This window comes from Geospiza fortis, unplaced genomic scaffold (assembly GCF_000277835.1).
Source record: "Geospiza fortis unplaced genomic scaffold, GeoFor_1.0 scaffold258, whole genome shotgun sequence".
Lineage (NCBI taxonomy): Eukaryota > Metazoa > Chordata > Aves > Passeriformes > Thraupidae > Geospiza > Geospiza fortis.
This window is the reverse complement of record NW_005054602.1, coordinates 383,803-402,989: the sequence shown is the minus strand read 5'-3', so window position 1 is coordinate 402,989 and position 19,187 is coordinate 383,803. Positions and strand designations below refer to the sequence as shown.

At 41.7% G+C, this 19,187-nt stretch overlaps 1 protein-coding gene across 1 annotated transcript in view; it reads right to left on the bottom strand.

Annotated features, from left to right (window-relative positions):
* Positions 1-18,949, bottom strand: part of AIDA (axin interactor, dorsalization associated) — a 42,025-nt gene extending 23,076 nt beyond the window's left edge. The window contains exons 1-7 of the mRNA XM_031064539.1: positions 18,843-18,949; positions 16,493-16,562; positions 9,950-10,003; positions 7,939-7,993; positions 2,422-2,485; positions 1,870-1,976; positions 667-678 (exon numbers count right to left, since the gene is read on the bottom strand). Of these exons, the coding sequence (XP_030920399.1) occupies positions 667-678; positions 1,870-1,976; positions 2,422-2,485; positions 7,939-7,993; positions 9,950-10,003; positions 16,493-16,562; positions 18,843-18,949 (469 nt within the window). The remainder of the gene's footprint in view (positions 1-666; positions 679-1,869; positions 1,977-2,421; positions 2,486-7,938; positions 7,994-9,949; positions 10,004-16,492; positions 16,563-18,842) is intronic.
* Between the last annotated feature and the right edge of the window lie 238 nt (positions 18,950-19,187).

The window sequence follows — 19,187 nt, the reverse complement described above, 5'->3', positions numbered from 1 at the left end:
AGCTGCAGCCACATTAGAGACAACCACAGGCCATCTCTGCCAGAGGGGGATGGGAGCATCTGCAAATGAAAAGTGTCCTCCTCCAAGTGGGTTTCAGGGACAGTGAGCCAGCCCAGCACCCCACTGCCACCAAGACATAGGCATTCAGGCTCTCCACTCCCAAATCCCAGTTCAGAGAAAGGGGAAAAAAGTCTCCTGCTGGGCTCACAAAGTGAAATGGTGTATAAAAGAGCATAGCACTGGAATAAAATCATATATAACCAGGAGAAAGGCAAGAAACCTTTGCTGTTAGAGGCAGCAAGCCATTGGTCAGTTCAGCTCCACACAGCACAGAAGTCTAACTATGCAAATACTCTTTGTGTAACATATCTCATAAAATGTGTATTCCAGTAAATAAAATCCAGCTACACCTACCCTTGGCTACACCACAACCCACAACACCTTAATTAGTACAGCAAGACCGCTAAAGAGCTGCTTGAATCAACAAACATGACCTTCCCTTTTCTCCTTACTGAAGGCAAATGAAGACCAACAGATAGGTGCCAAGTAGTATGATTGTTACCAAAAATTGTGTTGTGAGGATTGCACCAAGAGCTGGATGAAGAAGACCACAGCTACATGAACATGAGCACAGAAATTACTGCATATACTAAAACATTCTCATACCTTTGTTGGCTCCTGGGTTAGATGAATGAGGCAATGTGATAACGATGAAGTCATGCATGGAGAAGACAAGACCATGGTCAGTTAGACAGTACCGGATGGATAAAGGGCACATCAAAGCAAGGAGTGCAACACAACTCTGTCAGTTTCAGATAGGGAAATTCACTTATAAGGCTCACCCCAGGGCTGCAAACTGCTTTTGTTTGAGTCTTCCTGCTGTACTTGAGACAGACAGAAGGCATCTCCATAAATGGATTTATCATGGTGAATAACAAGGATCAAGACAGCAAATGTTAGCCATCAATATCACAATATATTATAGCCTTTTTGGGAGCTTGGCATGAATAGCTGTAGACTGTGCATGTCCACATCAGGTCAGCCTGCAGGGGCCATATTCAGCACTGTGCTTGGGATCACATCTGAATATCATCTGTTTTCTCCAGGCATAAGTAATGCAACGCCCCAGCTCTTTTGACCATTATTCCAGTACTGGTTTCTGTACTCATTATCTCATTCCTGAAATACAAAGTTTGCCAGCCAGCTCTGAAACTAGAAACTTGCTTCTTCTGCAAAGAAATTTCACCAGGAACTGAAGGAACCAGGAACACTAAAGAACCTCTGATACAACATTTAAATTGTCAAAACCTGAAGCTTCAGGAAGACCTTCTCTAGAATCTGCTGGCTCTACAAAGTACTTTCACATGGACAAGGACTTCAGCTATGAAAATCAAAACCCTCTCTTTCTCCTCTCACAGCCTGGCTTCACTCTAAGCCACTGTCTCACCAAACAATGCAACACAAAAATAAGCAGCAACAACTTCTCACATCTCTAGAAACATGTGCTGCTCCTTGCAGGAGAAACATTGCCACAATTTACATTTGAACACATTTGAAATGCTTCACATAGTTAATGCGCACCAGGATGAATAATCCTGACTCAGACTCGGTATTAAGGCTAATTACTTGCGGTAGATGGTACCACCCTCACAGGTTCTCCATACAACTGTTTCACAGTAAGATACTGTTTGCTGGAAAAAAAATTCACTGGCCACCCCTGTGGTTCTCCAGTACAGCATTAGGGTTTGTTTACAGGAGCCTGTAGCTTCCCACCCAAGCTTTTTCAAATCACAGGTGGAAAAAGAAGCTTTTTAGAGCCAGAACTCAGAGATGCTACAGAGGCTGACATGGCAAGGCTAGTGCCCCTACCTGGAACTCTAGCAGGAAAAGAGTTTGGAGACCCTGCTCCAGCTCCTCCGTCCTCATCATCCTCTTCAAACTCCAAGTGTTCCTCTTCTCCAGGTGCTAAAATCTTCCTGTAAAACACAAGAAAGAAAAAATGAGACCAACACTCACTCATCACCTGGCTGCCAATTCACAAGCCAGCACGTGAGCATGGACAACACTCTTTAATGTCATTTCATACTTCTTAACTTCTACCTCTACCTACAGACTTTGACAGAGATTGCAGGAGTTCAGACCAATAGAAACCACAGAGCCTAAAGCCAGGACATGATATTGGAAATCTCAGAGAGATACAGGAATGTACCAAGTACTGATTTTACCAAAAGTATTGTCTTGATTTTTAGTGGTACCTAGACAAAAGGAGTTTTAAAGTTATTTTATTAACCAGTTTATACAAAGCAGTCTGGCAAGCAGATGGCTCTGGAAATGTGTTTTAGGTACACACCAGGCCCAAGCTGTACTCCCTTTCAAGTACCTGTCTGTACATGAAGTGATGCGCAAGAAGTTATCTCTTACCTGAGTGGGACAGGCTGAACATCAAAGGGGAACTCCTTATTGTAAGTGAGGATATTCTTTAAGACTGCAGAGAATAGAAAAAATAAAAATCCCTACTCATAAACCAGCATTAATTCTACTACTTTGCACAGCTATGTCCATTCTGACAGCATCCTCACAAACAAATAATAATACTAAAATTCTTAAAATAATCAGATCATACAAAAACCATCCCTCTTCTCTCATATTTTAAACACCAGAACAGCTATGATCAAACCTATATCACTGTAACATTCAGACAGGTGAACTGCAACTGCAGTATAAGATTACTACTACCACACCCACACAGACAGAGAAGATAAATGTGGCAATAACCAAAATCATCATGAGAAAAAGCTACAGCCCCTGGGGTGAGGGTAGCAATCTTTGGCGGCTATTAAGGGCAGGGTGGTGGCATTACTGGCATCAGCTCCAAACAGATGAGATCTCCAGAGCTGACACATGTGGGTGCACATTCAGGCAGCCACCATGGAAGAGCAAGTGTGCTGCTAGCACAAAGCTTTGGTGAGATTTTCTACTTCTTCAGTCATGTGTTTTGGGGGTTTCGTTTGGTGGTGGTGATGCCTTTGTTTGTTTGTGTTTTCTTTCTATCTGACCTCATATGTCTGGGCAGATTGGTGAAATTCAGGAGAGATAAAGTACAATATCTGGGCACCAAGCCCCAAAGACATCACCTATACTTTCCGAATTTCATGTAGAATGGCTTTGCTGTTTATATTGGAAATTTGCTCACATTTTAGTAATCCAAACTTTAGCTGCCATTTCCAAACACAACTACCAGTGAAAGAGAATCTTTCTTTCCAAAGATGTGTGAAAGAAATAAGTATTTAATGATGGCTAAAGGGCCTAAAAATTTACAAGAGGACACCTGCAAGGAGAGGCACTCTCCTACCAGACAATGAATATCTGGGACTGGTAGGGGGAGCAGAGAGAAAAACTCCTGACTCTCCTCAGAGAGCTTCACTTCACCATAAGCACTCTCAGAGCAGTGGAATTCACCCCTGAAGACTCCTGAATGAAAACAAAACTCTTTTCAAACAACGTTCAGATTATACAAATATCAAGAGGTACTTAAATACCAGTTATGCTTAAGGAGCCATTGGCAGACCCCTCTGAGCACACTACAACTCAGCCAGTGCAGGACAGCTTCCTTGTCTGCCTTCACATTCCCATCACCCAGTCTGGGCTCCTGCATTAGCTTACCAGACACCATCTGAATGCTCTAAGAATAAATTATTCCTCTGGGAAACTATAAAGAAACCAAAAAGTCTCTCCAGTCTTTACTCATACTGATTTTTTTTCTGATTTTTGTTCTACAACATGAGAGGTTAATCAGTGCCTAATCCCAGCCAGTCACAATACATAAATACAGAGAAAGGTTTAAAGTGCCTTCAGTCAGAGCTTTGATGAGAGAACAAACTGATGCCATGTCTCTCTCTCCAAAGACTTCTGCTCTCAGGGATCACTAATGCACATCTCAACATGAATCTGAAGAATCACAGCCACTTCCCACCAGAAAAGCAGCTGATCAACAGCTGACAGTCATCTTCCAATGCTGCTGAGGTTCAGGAAAAGAAGGGGATTTTTATTACTCTCATAATACCCCAGCTCTTAGAAAGATACATTACATCAGAAACAGAAAGGGTATTCCCAGGAGGAAAACCTCAGTGAAGTGAGATCTTTTACAGATTGTAGGCACATTAAACAGAAGGGATAGATGTCACAGTAGCTCTCCTCTCACTTTCCAAAGGTTCATAAGTGCTAGACTCCCCTCTTCTAGTAACCAGGTCCCCTTAAAAGTAAAAAAACCCTCCTCCTAACTCACTTCAGGCATCACTAGAGGGCCCAAAGAGCTCTACTGACATGAGCCCAGGCAAGAGGCAAACAGCTATACAGCACCTAAAATCGTGCTGCTGCTGCCAGAAGCTGAGCACCCCTGTCCTGCCAGAAACAAATGTGGTGCCAAATATTCAGCTCAGAAGCAGGACCTCCTGCCTTTTGCTGCACAAAGCTGTGGCTAAAGTTTTCAAAGAGCTTTCAATTCTTGTCTCACCACCAATAGCAAATAATTTTGTAAAGTTGTAACAGCAATATAAGTGCTCCTTTAAAGATGAACAGGATAAGCACCAGGTCCACCGCACTCAGCCTGGTGAAATACTTATTCAAAGCCACTGAGAAAAAGCTAAGCAATAAAACTTTGAGGAAAAGGAAAATCCTCTTTGCATCTGCCACAAGTGTGAGCTTCAGTTGATTCAAATAAAAATACCAGACCACAGGAAAAAAAATTAGGTTAATACAAACAGGAATCTCCCTTGTAATGCTGTGTAAGACATCCAAGCTTTAAAAGGTTGGTTTGGGCTTTTTTGGATCTCTGTTTCATTTTCAAAAACACAATTCACTTCTGGGAAGAAAAGCCTTTCCCCTCTGTAATGTTGCTGCTTGAGAACATAAGTTCCAGAAAATTCTCCACAAGTGCAACTAATGGGTAGATCCTAGCATCATGGCCTCCATCTGTGCTGTATTTCCAACAGAAATCTATTTTTAAATAGTGTTCTGCAGGCTCTTGTACAGAAGTTGCCTTTTCTTTTGTGACTTTGGGCAGTGTCACTTTGATTTGCATAGAATCACAGAATCGCCTGAGCTGCAATAGACCCTCAAGGATCATCACAGTCCAGCTCCTGGCTCTACACAGAACACCCCAAGGATCATACCATGAGCCTGAGAGCATTGTCCCAACACTTCTTGAACTCTGTCAGGTGGGTGCTGTGACCACTTCCCCGGGGATCCTTGTCCAGTGCCCAACCACCCTCTGGGTGTAGCACCTTTTCCTGATCCCCAACCTAAATCTCCCCTGACAACTTCAGGCCATTCCCTCAGGTCCTGTCACTGTCATCACAGAGCACAGATCAGTGCCTGCCCCTCCCTCTGCCCCTCATGAGAAAGTTGTAACAGCAGTGATGTCTCCCCTCAGTCTCCTCCAACCTGAACAGATCAAGTGACCGCAGCCACTCCTCATAAGGCTACCCCTCAAGGCCCTTCACCATCCTCATAGTCTGATTTTATCAGCAGTTGGCTCTTTCTTGAAATATTTCAAAAGAAATTATCAACATAAATCAGAAGATCAGGACACATTAACTTGGTAAAGACCACTGTCCATTTAGATTCTCTGTGACAGTGATTTTTTCTGATACTTATACTTTTTTTTTTTAATAAACAACATATAAATAATTCAGACACCACACTCCCCAGTACAATCCAGTACACACTTGTCTTATAATTATCACTCAGGCACAAGGGATGCCCCAGCCCATCCATTTGTACTGTGCATTCTAAGATTGGTATAAGCTTCGACAAAGAAATGGATTTGAAATCCAGTGTGTTAACAATGACTTCACACAACGCAAACTCAACAGAGCCACTTGTATGTATGGAACCTCCTGTAGCATTATTCCAGCACAAATTATTCAGTGACAAATCCTTTAAACAAACAGAAGTAGCCAACTGCTTCACTTTCCAATCTGCATGAAATGGAAGTTCAAGTAGGAAAAGCTAGAACTCAACAGCACAAGATTAAGGGAAAAGAAAAAACTAATTCTAAGGGTCCTGGTTGTTAGAACAACACCAAAACCATTCTGACAGCTTCAGGGCACAAAAGTAATTAAAACAAGCCAAATTGTGCGAATAGCTGTTTTGTATGAATAGCTGTTTTGTTCCACCCTAATGGAATGGCTTGACCTAACAAAGGAATCACTTCTTTACATTGCCAGCCCAGATTTTTTAGCTTTTTCTGGTGGGATGCAAAAGAAAATTGACAACATGCGAATTAAAACACTTCACAGTGGATTTTATTAAATGGCTGGTATTGGACTGATTAAGATTTACTCTATTCGAGATACACTTAAAAACCACGAAACAAAGGCACAATTCAGAAAGAAAGAGGCCAGAACTGTCCAAGTAAGACAGCAGCATTAGGAACATCACTGTTCAATTGTTGTTGTAGAAGCACCCATTCTCCTCCATGGAAAATAACTCACTGTATTTGAAAACTGATGGCCACACACTCTTCCTTAGTTTTAATATAGTTGCTTGTTGTATGAGGTGTGGGCTGAATGCACTTCACACTGCTAAGCAGTTTTTTTGACAGCTAAAAATCAATTCTGTGATGGAGGGCAAGATAAACAACAGTCCAAATTATGGACTGTTGCACCATAATTGAAATTTTGGACAAGATTCCCATCTCTCTTCCATCATTCAGTCACTCACAGGGCATTTGCACAATGGAGTCTGAAATCCACAGTCATTCAATAATTACAACATTTTAAATACTTTGTAAACAGAGAGCAGCAAAATCTGCAGAGAAAAATCCCAAGTCAGAATTCAGAGGCCAGACATGCAACATGTAGTGTGAGGAAGACCGAATATTCCAATACACAGTTAAATCCCTTCCTGAGTTATGGTCTTCACCCATAAGACCAAGCAGTTTTGTAACACACCTTCACTTTGCACTTTTAAGGAACAGTTTAAAAGCATTTGGACTCTATGTTTTGGTAGAGATATAAGGAAGCTTAGCTCAATGCTCCAGTTCTTAACAAGCTCCTCTCTAGGATCCTGTGCAGAGAAGCTCAGCCTATTCATGAAGGGGAAACACTTGCCTGCCCATCATATTTATCCCCAACATATTGCTCAATGTAACAATTATGTCATAAGCAAAATAAAACCAACTTCAATCAGCATGAAAGTAGTTCTTCCACGTTTCCTGTTCCCTGAGAAATGCAGAAATATTAACATTCAGGATAATATTGCTTAGATGTGTAAGCTCTAACCATAAGGATGCTTTGAGAACAAAGCAGTCAGTGTTACAGGAAGGAAAATGAAGCAGATAAATAGATACTTCCTATATGAAAAACTTATTTCTGGATTGACATACCAAGACCTGACCCAGGATCAGTTGGAAAAAAATAACATTACACAAAACCCTTCACAGACTGACTCACATTCTCACTTTGACTCTCACCTTCACTGGTCTGGTAGCATTACAGTGGGAGGTGATAGGTGATTGGCTACCATGAGCACAAGTTAAATATTTTCAGAAGAAAAAAATAAATGTCATGCTGAAAGAAGGAAGACCACAAAGTGGTAAAATACAGTTCAAATAAGAAATGTGCAGGTAAATTATACAATGTACGACTGATAGCTAAAATACAATTTTGTGCAAAAATTAGCAATGCCCAAATTGCTTATTTGAAAATGAAGATGAATATATTATCTAAAACATTTGGGTTACTGTACTTTTAAATTACTCACATTACATTCCTTAATTCACATCAAGTTTTCTCTGTGTGGTAACAGACAGTTGGAATAAGCACCTAAACCCAGCATCACTGTTGAACTGCAGTGTTGGTTGGTCAGTATTCCGCCTACTGTCATGTTTTCCCCTGTCATGATAAATGCCACTCAAAATACAAAGATACCACTTACTTGGTTCCAACTTCTTCAGATCCTCAAGCTTAAACTCATCCTGTGACTGGGTGGACTAGGACAGTACAAAGAAAGAGTCAGATCTTCAGATGCACCCTCCTCATCTCAGAATAAGATGCAAGGTGCTTCCTTTGTTCAAGCACATCAAGTTACTACAAAGCTACATCCCCCCAAAAAAATCTCCCCAACAAAAGACAGGTTCACAGGTGAGGCAGAGACTACGTTACTTCTCACTTATTAAGAACAAACTTATCCAATATTCCAAGCTCTAATGAAAGATAAATATTTTTAAACCAACTTGTTGTAAATTCTTCCTTACTGCACACAGGAACATTCACATTTCAAGACGCGTGTCCAACATTGTGACACTAGCAGAAATTACAGTACACAGGATGAGCTTGAAAAACTCAGCCAAGAACTCACTGAAAATAGAAGAGGAATTCCCATCTTTCTTTTCTCCAGTTCTGATGATGGTTTCCTCCTCTGTCTGTGGCACATACATGTACAGTTCTCAGTAAGCCTACCTTACTCAACAGAGAAGTTCTTAATTTTTAATTCTGAAGTAGCTCACCAACAGTTAGGTAAGATTAGTTTTTTCTGAGACAAGTGGCAGAGCCGGCATAAAAAGTAGTGGAAATAAGAGGATTGACACTGGACATTCACTTCTGAGTGGATGGTCAGGTCTTACCTATTATTGTCATTGCACCCTTGGCATCCCTTAAGATTGCCCATTGTTTTCAACATTTAAGGTCCAATGAGATTTTTTTTCTTGATTTTGTCCAAGAGGGAATAGGTACCTTCTGCAAGACTGTGTAAGGATACTAAAGCAGCTATACCCTTAGTGTTAGGAGAGTAGGAAAAGGTGAGAACACTCACTAACTGCTTTAACCTCTGCCAAGAAACCATAACCTCCCCAAAGTGAAGTGGGCAACAAGTTCTTGTATCCTCTCAAAAGGTTACAAAATCCTTGACTTACTGCTAGGGAATCAACAGCAGGGAAGGCTGGTCTTGCATAACCTCCAGCTTGGCAGGTTATGACATGGCTGCAGCTTGTGCTGCTGCTCCCAGATGTGACCTGACCCACAAAACTATTCCATAGTTGAACATGCAGGCTCTCCTCAAAGTCACAGTGACTCCAAGCAAATGAAATATTCTTCAAACACCCCAGGTAAGATCAAAATAGAATGACAGGTAGAGGTAACCAAATAATTCCTCAAATTCTACACAGCCTCGAGACTAGTCAGCCCCAACCTCATGAGTCCAGCATGCTGTATCCCAGCCTTTCAGACAATTGAAGGCAGCATCTTGTCCAGCAACATGAAGTACTTGGTAGTGCTGCTGGGAGTAACTTGATGCAAAATTTGCCTGTCATCACTCTTTCTTGGCAAAGAGGTAATCCACTAACTCAGTCTTTGATTTATCCCTTCCCCATCCATGGTCTCTTGGAAATTTCTCTCACTTGTTTTTCATTTTGGGGATAAGCATGTGCTGAGAAAAAATGATATCCACTCCCATGATATCTACTTTCAGTCCAGAAAAAAGCCCAAAGAGAAATTTACAAATTATTGTTTTCCCACATTTTCCTAGAGCACTGCCAGTTTCATGACTGCTAAAAAGTAACTTTTATTCTACACACACACTCTTCTTTGTGGTCTATTATGATTTGTGAAGCAGCTGAATAAGTCTAAGGGTCATTCTAGGGATCTTTTTAACATTGCACACAGGTTAGGAAGAGAAACGAAACAGTTTGGGAGGATGAAAATGAGGCAGAGAACCAAAGACACAAAATGTGGAGTTAAATTCCTGTACAAGCACCAAGAGATGGTCATATAAGCACTTTCAGCCTTTCTTAAGGCAGTCACCTGGGCCATCAAGACAACAGCCTGGAAATTCCAAGTGTTCACTCCATTTTCAGAAGTTTGGGTATTTCTGAAGACAGTAAACAAGTTTTAAAAAGCTCTACAGTTATTTAGTGCTAAAGTATGAAGTCAGATAGGAAAAAGAGCTATACCTGTAAAGCTGCACTTCTCAGTTCCAAGCATGTTGCAATTTTAGCTATGGTTTTCTGAAATGGAAAAAAAAAATTAGTACTGAAAATAGTATTTGTCCACATTGACACTTTTAAAAAATGTAAACACAAACAGTTGATTTTTTTTTTTTTGCAAAGGTTTCAGGTCTATTGTTCAGTACCAGACCACTGAGGATCAGAAGCTTTTTTTATAGACAAGCAGGATTTACTGAAAGCACAATAGATGAAAGACATCTGCCACTTAACTCCCCTCCCACAGCCCAACAACACAGATGGGGGTCATTCACTCTTCAGAAACTGTAGTAATGCCTAGCACATCATAAACTGTTTATAAACTCAACTGCTCTCAGGTGATAGAGAACTAAAAAAAAAAAAAAAAAAATCCAAGCCAAGCAGCCTATTACCTCCTGAGAACCTGAGTGCTGAGTGGTTTGTGCTGAGTTGCCCTTTTAGGAGCCAGGCCTACAGCTCCCAACCTCAGCAGACCAAGTCTACCCACATCAGACATTACAACAACCCAGTATCTCAGCCCTAAAAAAACCACAGCCCACTCCTGTGGGTTTTGGTGGGAGAGGAAGTCTAAAGGTAGATTATTTTTCTAACTCTCTATTTTTGTGATTTTAAGAGATTTAAACTGTGAGTGAATCATGGAATATATGCCTGAATTTAAACTTGTCAGCAATCTAAAATATCTGTAAGCAGAACTGCGAAGTAATTTCTCATTTTCATTTAAAACTTCAGAAGGCAGGGAAGGGCTTCAGAATAGCACATTGCAAGGAGTCTTGCTTTGAAGACAGCTTTAAGCTTTTATGTCTCAAAAAGTAAGATGCTCCAGCAAGTCACATTTGTTTCTGTTACTACCAGCTGAAATGAGGAGTTAAGACTTCCATTAGTGACATGAAGAGGACACAACTGCCCAGTGTATTTTTCCTGACCATCACAAGTTTGTTCATTGACTAAAGCCTTTTTGAGAAGAAAAACTCAGACAATGTGCAGAAAAATAAGTGCCAGATATAAATTCAAAATACTCCATGGAACATTTGTAGGGCAAGAAAACCAGCAACAATAAAGCTACAAAGAAAAGAGGTTTATTTTCAAATTAAATTTTCCCCCAGAAGGAAGACTAAAGTTGAAATACACAACTGTAACTCATTCTCTCCTTTTAAATCAGGCAATATAAAAACAGCTTCTCCACAAGCTGGATGCAAGGGGAGGAAAAGATTTCCAACAGCACAATTCTAGCATAAAAGAACTTCAAGAGTATGGGCACCTGGCAATCTATGCAGGGTCAGTCAAGTCCAAAAGGAGGGTTATATTTTTTGGACTCCAAGAGGTGGGTAACAGCAGATAAAAACTATGCATGCTTTCAAAGGTGCCTCCCCCATCACCTGTTCTGGCTCTCCTGCAAAGTGGTGTCATAAATCCTTCTCAATCTGCTCCTAGGCCCCCAGTAATTCCAACAAACTAAGTGACTCAAGTTTCAGTTCACCTTAGGCCACATTGGAAGTTGAAAGAGTTCAGGAGCTGAATCTTAAGTAGGTCACACATCAATACCTCAAGGGCAGAGCCAACAGCTGCAGCATGCAAAAGCCTCAGATATCTGATTTTCATCTGCCACCACTGGCTCAAAGTTTTTGAAGCCATTTCTCCCCAGCTGGCATCTCCCCTTAACATTGTTACAACATGGCACTAGGCCAGACTTTTCATCTTCATATTTTTTTATTACTGCCTATTGTATGACAGCCTTTCAAAACTTTAGTTCTTCTGAGCACCTTCCCAAAAAGCAGCGAGTGATGCCTATTAACACAGGACACATTGTTCAGTCAACAAACTCTCTCCTCTCCAAAATAAATTCTGCTATACAACAGAGACCCATGAGTGGATCTCCAGCACAGCTTGAAAAAACACAGGTATCTGGAAACAGAAAAGAGCACATAGAGTCCTGAGCTCACTTTGAGACTTTCAGACCCACACTGCATACGTGGGTGTTGTGGATTTGTTTACATGTACTGCCAGGCTGGGTGGGAGGACACCAAGTAGTACTGCAGAAGAAGATTCTCAGTCTCTAGAATGAGAACACACTACAGCCATCAGCTGCAGTATAACAAAAGGAATTCCTTTTTTTTATTTGTGAACATCTGGAAAAATATATCTGCAAAGGTAGATTCTTAAAGATGAAGGTGTGAAATAACGGGTAAAAGAAAGGAGTCCACAGGTTCCCTAGGGAAGGGAGGGGAATCTCTGAGGTTTGACTATAGCTCCCGCATTTGCAAAAGTCTAGCTGTTCCAATGGTTTGAGTGTTGACTGCTGAGCAAAAAGCATGTCCATTCTCTGTGAGATCAAAACTCCTCCACTTGCACAACAAAAAGAGGGCTATGAGTTTGCAGGGTACCAGCGCACAGCACACAGTCTCCATGCCCCACCACAGAACCAGAACACGTAAACAGATTTTCACCTGGCTCTGCCCCTCCTGGTATCTTGCTAAACGCACACCACAAATGAGGTCTCAGAAGCACTGCTCAGCCCCTATCTCCTATGAAAATTCACCAGTAAATTCAACAACTCCACTATTCCCTATCCTGCAGATTCATAACTGTGTGTTCTGAAAACTGCCTGAACTAGCAACCCCCTCACAGAACAAAGAGCAATACAAAATGTGTGTCCTCTGGCTCCTGGGAGCTGAAGTGCAATAATGGCTCTAGAAACAGATTAATTGAACAGAGTTTGGGAGTCTTAAATAGTAAAGAATAGGTTTTATATGGAATCTATTGAAATATGGCAGGCTCCCAGCAGGCATTATTCATAACTATTTCTTTAAGGGACCACACCCAACCCAAAAGTTAAAAATGCAGCTAAACACTGTTATCATTTTCAGCTGCTACTATCCCTGCTGCAAAGGCTCCTTTTTGCAACAGGGAAAACATTCTGCATCTCATTAGAAAGACTGAAGCCATAATTAACTTAGCTAGTTTAAAATAGTTTAGATTCAGTTTATTGTAAACTCATGATTAGAATGGGGAAAAGTCAGTTGATCTCGTACTCAAGGTTTCTTCAGAGGAGTTGCGTAAGAACTGTGCTAACTGTAATGGAGGCAAAGATGTTTGCACAAACACAGAGCCAGAGCAGAGCTTGGCTTTAACCGGAGTTTAGGCTGTTAGAAGACCAGTAGTTTAATGAATCATACTAAGACTGTTCAACAGTGCTTGTATCTCAGCAAGTTATCATTGTTTCAAAAGCAGGATTTTCTAACACTGACGAAAAATTAGCCTAGCACAGAAACAGTTACACAAGAAGCAACAACTGTGGTTGGAAGAGGGCTTTAAAGGTCACATTTATTGCACAGAGAACTGGGTGAGAGTAACTGTAGCTGGAGACAAGCCGATAGACATAGCCAAACCTAACTGGAACAATTCCTGTCACAAAACACAGCGGTTGATCATGAATGATCATAAATTTTAGAGAATGGAGGTAAAACAGTGAACAGCAGTATTCAAAATGTTATGACTGAGGTAAATTCACCAGGAGCTGCATCTCTTAGTATTCCACACATGCTGCCTCTCAGTGATAAAACTGTTGCACAGCCTCTTTATAGCTGTTGAAGGGAGACAAAACAAAATGATTTGCTGTTTACAGGATCTGCAGAGAAATGCTTCAATAAAATTCACAATCACTAATGAAGAGTCCAGCACTGTCAATTACCCAAGTCAAGACAGAGAACGAAAAATACGGAATTATGTCCAGCAATAGTTATAAGATGACAACCCATCACAATTTGAAAATACAGGAGAGAGCAACAAAATCTGTAGTCTGCTCTTTCAAGGCAAGCAGCATATAGTGCTTCAAAACTGATTCTTTAGGAGCAAAAATGGGAGATACAACTATTTAAAAGCCTGAATTCTTATCATAAACAATACATGCATTAGAAGATAAATGATAACTGGCTCACAGGATGACCAGGAAAGAAACTGGTGGTATCTGTCAAGTATTCTTAGATTAACAGATTGTATTATTACATTACCAAGTAATACACCATCAATTTTCGTGTGGCCATATCTGCACTGTAGCACCACCTGTGATGCACGAAATAAACCAAAACATGGTAAAAGTTCATACAGACAGATAAGGATGAGGATTTGAATCTAGTCTCGTCCTTTCCCTGCAGCTGTAAAGAAAGTAGCATCCCCTTGCTACAGAGGAATCACTGCTGAAACCTACCTTCCCCCCAGGGTAGATCAAGTAAAAAATGCCTCACAATAATTCTCGGCAGTATTTATGGTCCTTTGGAAAACAGCTGACCGAAAATCTACAAAAAAACTGCACTGATGGTAGATCAAGCAGTGGAAATCATAATCATCTTAAAGGCCTTTCAATCTACAAAATTCTGCACGTAGCCTTAGCCAGTGACATCAGATAAGCAAACCCTGAAGGTTACAGAGTCTTCCACAGTAAAATTAAAAATAAAAAAAAAGTGTCTCTTGTATAACATACAGAGCCTCAGCATGCTGGTGGGTGCACTGGCAGGAGAACAGTTGAGCAAAAGTTGCTGATTTGTAGCTGATTTTTAGAAGGGCAGGGGGAAAGAACATACATTTCTATTTAATCAAAATGCTTACAAACCCAGTACACACCAAGCCCTCCAGCCACATGCCATGTGAATTATATTAGTGATGACAGTAATTAGTCATACTGACTAGATAGATGATATACTGGACAAGCTCCTGCAGAAACAGGGAAGACAAGCACAGCATGGAGCTTTACATCAGAGATTTTGCTGTGCAGAGTTTTAAGTGCTTTTTTTAAGCAACAGCAAAACTCCACTCACAATTTTCTTTTTTTTTTTTTTTTTTGTGACTAGCATTCCTTATGGTAGAGGAGATAAAGTGTTCTTTCAACAAAATGTTGGGGAATTCATTTGTGCATGTGGCTAATGAAACAGGCACCGCTATTTGATAAACAGACTCAAAGATTCAGTGCATCAGCCACATAATGACTGGCAAAAACCAGCAAGTGAAAAAATGCCATCCTCTTTCATAAATTATTTCAGCTTTAGAAATGGGTATCACTCTGCTGGGATGTAAAACCACCACCCATTACTTTTTTCTTTTCAGAAGATTGTTGCCTTAAGACATGACAGCACTTGTGCATGAAACATCTCCATTTCCTGAGCCCCTCAGGCCTTCCCTCATGGCTGACCTCATTCACTTCCACAATCTGGTTCAAGGTCCTTTTCATAAGACTCAGGGAACATCTGGAGGTAAAGCCCTGTGCGGTTATCATTCCCATACTCACAGGAGATGATGTCTCCAGAATTGAGATTAACAGCTTCACCTTCATGAAATAACTACATTTTCAAAAGTCTCCACAGAGGGGAAAGATGACTCTAGCTGAGAATAATGGAGAAAGCTACCAGCAAGAGAAGGAGAGCAGAAGCATTCAAGGAATAAACAGCTGTCCAACATTAACATGGCTCTCATGGCTTACAAATCAGGAAAAGTGGACCAAATTCTTCTCCAAAATTATGGCTCTGTTTAAAGGATTCATGAGCTTTATCATCTTTGCAGAAGGTAAGCAGAACATGGAAGACCAGGTCTTTGCTTTTCATGTTGGTACACATAGAGGAAACAGCTACAAACCTCCTTCAGAGTCTATGTAAAGGTGCATTTCTTTGAGCTTCTTTACACACACATCAAGTTCATCTCGAATTTCTGTAGCCAGCACCCGTTTTCAGGACTGACATTCCTAAGCACAGCTTCCATTGCTCTTGCATCCTATTACCATTGGTGAGACTCTGAGCTAGCAAATATCAATTTTCAGGTAAAAGCATTGCTCAAACAAGTGATTTTTTAACATAAAAATCTGGAAATATACATCTCTAGTTTTTTATTCCTAAGAAAAACATGCCTTTATAGAAGACAAGGAAATTTAGTAGGGCCTCATATCTCAAAAGATTTTATTTTGCAGTAAATGCTTGAGTGCATAAGTCCACTTAAATCCCATCACAGAACTGCAGTAGCATGTTGCTGAGACAAGAAACAGCCTTTTCAACTGAGGAGAGGGAGGAGTAAAGTAATTTCAATATTTTGAAAGATTATAAACAAATAACATTCTAAGAGACTGCTAGGGAGTATTCTGCCAGGACCCTTCCCTGTCAGGTGTTACATGTTAAGCTTTCATCCCCCTCACACACCCTCAGTGTCTGCAGTTCGAGATGTTTTGCATTCAGAATTCATGACATAAATTGTGCTAATGTTGAATAAGTAAGTTATCAAATATTAATCCAAAATAAAAGAAACACCCAGGTTATGAAAGACACTGGCCAGCATTCCTGACATTCGATAGCACAGCAGAGCATCCCTCACATCTAACGACAGCAACTGTTTCAGCCACGCTGGGCTCTGTTGCTGTTTGTGTATATTGAGGGAGGAAAAAAGGTCTCATAAGGCTCCGCCCGCAAGATAAAAAAACATAACACACATCAACATCTATGAGTCAAGCTCCTTGCCTGAACAAACAGCAGTACTCACCTTTTGATCTTCTGTGAATTCCGAGTTGTTGTGCTGAGACTGTGCCACTTTCTGGAGGTGCCTGGCTAATCTGGATGGGGGAAAAGAAAATTGTAAAGTGGGAACACAACACAAACACACACACCCCAGCTCCAGAAAATGTGTCAGCCAAAAGGTTCACAGACTGCTGCTCCAAAGAGGTTTGAGCTGGTTTTGCTGCTGTGTTTTTGCTTTGTTTTTGTCTTTTGAATCAAAGTTTTCTATAGTCATGGTAGTTCATACTTAAGAAAAAACCCCAGAAGGTGGACAAAATGTGCAACATTAGGCAGGAAAGAGTAATGCATCATGAAAGGAGAACAGGTAAGAGGGTCATTATAGCCAACAGCCCCTTTTACAAGCACTGACTTTTTTTCCGCTCACAAACCCCTTCTTTTACAATAACAAACCACAGCCCCTGTGAAGACCCTCTGCAATCCCACGCACATTTCCCGGGAGAGGCTGAGGCAAGTGAGATGCCAGGGGGCTCAGGTGAGTGTTCACCCTAAGCCATGGCACACACTCTCCCAGCACTGGAAGCCAGGCACAGGGCGGCTTGGCCTTGGCTACTGGGGTGGATCCACTCACATTTGTGCCTGTCAGCATCACAGGCGGAGCACAAACCTCACCCCTTGTCATCACCAAGGCAGGAATATCAAGGGGTTTGGAAAGGAATAGCAAGCAAACAGCTCGAGAAAGCAAAAAGAAGCTAGAGGGAAGCTATGGGAAGAGTTACAGTTTCCATCCTGAGAGGACGGAGAATATTAAATAAGCAAAACCTCTGGGCAATTGTTGCCATTCCTTGTAAATAATTTTTTACAAGCAGAGGGAGAGGGAGGACAGGGGTTGAGGGGAAACCCAGGGACATCACAATAGGCTTCCTCCTGGAACCTCACAAGTTTGCACTGTGAAAGGGACACTGCTTCCCTCCACCACTGCTGTGGGCATTGGCCCAGCTGTAGGAGGGGTTTATAAAATATATACACCAAGATGCATCCAGCAGAACAAATTGTTGTCAAAGCCACAGGAACAAAAATCAGAATTCAATTTCTTTGCTTTTCCTCAAAATCAGATCTCAAAAAATGCCCATACTGACTGAGGCCACTGTAGCTTTTAACTCTTACCAGGAAAAACACAACCAAACAGGAAGAGGTAACTGCACAACTTGGTGGTATTGTCCCACCTCAAAAATGGAGAAAGATTGGGCCTGAGAAAAGACAAAAAGCATAAACATACTTGAACCCAAAAGTACACTCCTTGCCTACTGCCCTGCCCTATGAAACACAGGACGCAGAGAAAGAGCATTGTAAAGTAACGATTTAAGAAAACAGATTACCATAGCAGCAATATGCCGCCCACAACAGGCAGCATCACAACATTAACATTTCTGCAAGCATCATGAACACAACCCTCTTTCCATTTGTCACTAATACAAAAAAAAATCCACCCTAATCCAAATGAATGCATCTGGCGTTGCCCTTGAAGTTCATTCAAAGTTAGATGAGACCAAATTCCATGATGGGGACATTTAACAGGGAAGCCACTGCTGACAGCTCAAATGGTTCCTGCATGAATAATCACCCAAATGACTGACATCCACATATGGGCAGTTACTAAAAATATCTTATTTTACTTTTGATGATTCTTTTTTTCTGCTGAGATACAGATCTGGAAGAGAACTTTTTTTCATCTCTCTGCCAAGGTTTGTAGAGTAACAGCCTGCCCTACTCTAAAGGCCATATGCAAACTGCATATCAGTGAACTTGCAGTGACAAGTAACACTTCATCCTTCCTGGTGAGTGAATGAAATGAGGTTACAGCCTCTCCTGACCACCTGGTATGTGGCCAGCAGACCAGTTACTCTGAATGACAACTGAACTGGCAACCAACGTGGTTAGAACCCAACTTGTCCTAAACAGTGCTAAAAGATCCCTCAGGGAGCATCTCTTCAGCTGACTTTCTCTTAGCAAACAAGTGTGAACCCTCTTGTCAACTTACAGAAAATTCACCATGAGAAGCCTGGCCTGAAATACTGCAATCACAAAGAAATAATTTTCATTGTCATGGCAAATGGAGAAGTAGGGAAGAACATCTGACTAAAGGTACCAGGCGTGTTTCCAAGGAGTCCATCATCAGTGCCCTGTAGCCAATACTCCTCTGCTGCCACAGGAGTCATGGATGGTGCAGTGACACCCTGTGCCAGCCAACCTGACTGGGGGTGCCAGGTTCCCCACCCTCCCACACTGGTACCATCGGGGACACAATACACAAGCATGCAATGGACCCCTTTTCATTCTGATGAGTTGTATGGAGTTTTTTTGGTTAAGGCTGATACTTAGGCAGCCCATTTGCCAGGTCACTCCACTGCCACCAGCAAGGTGCCAGGGCAACAGGACGATGGGATGGGAGCATCCTGGTCCAGTGGTGCATCGGGGGCTCCATCAACGAACCATTCCGGTAGCCCACGCTCTCAAAATCACAAGCTGGTTTGGGGTAGAAGGGACACTAAAGGTCACCTTGTTCCATCCACTGCCATGAGCAAGGGACACACCTTCTACCAAAGCAGGTTGCTCTAAGCTCCACGCCGGCCGCTGCCGACCTCCCAAGAGAGCGGGCCGGCCGGCTCCCGCCTCGCCCCCGGGCCGGGCACCCCCGAGGGAGCTCCTCGGCTCCTGGCCCC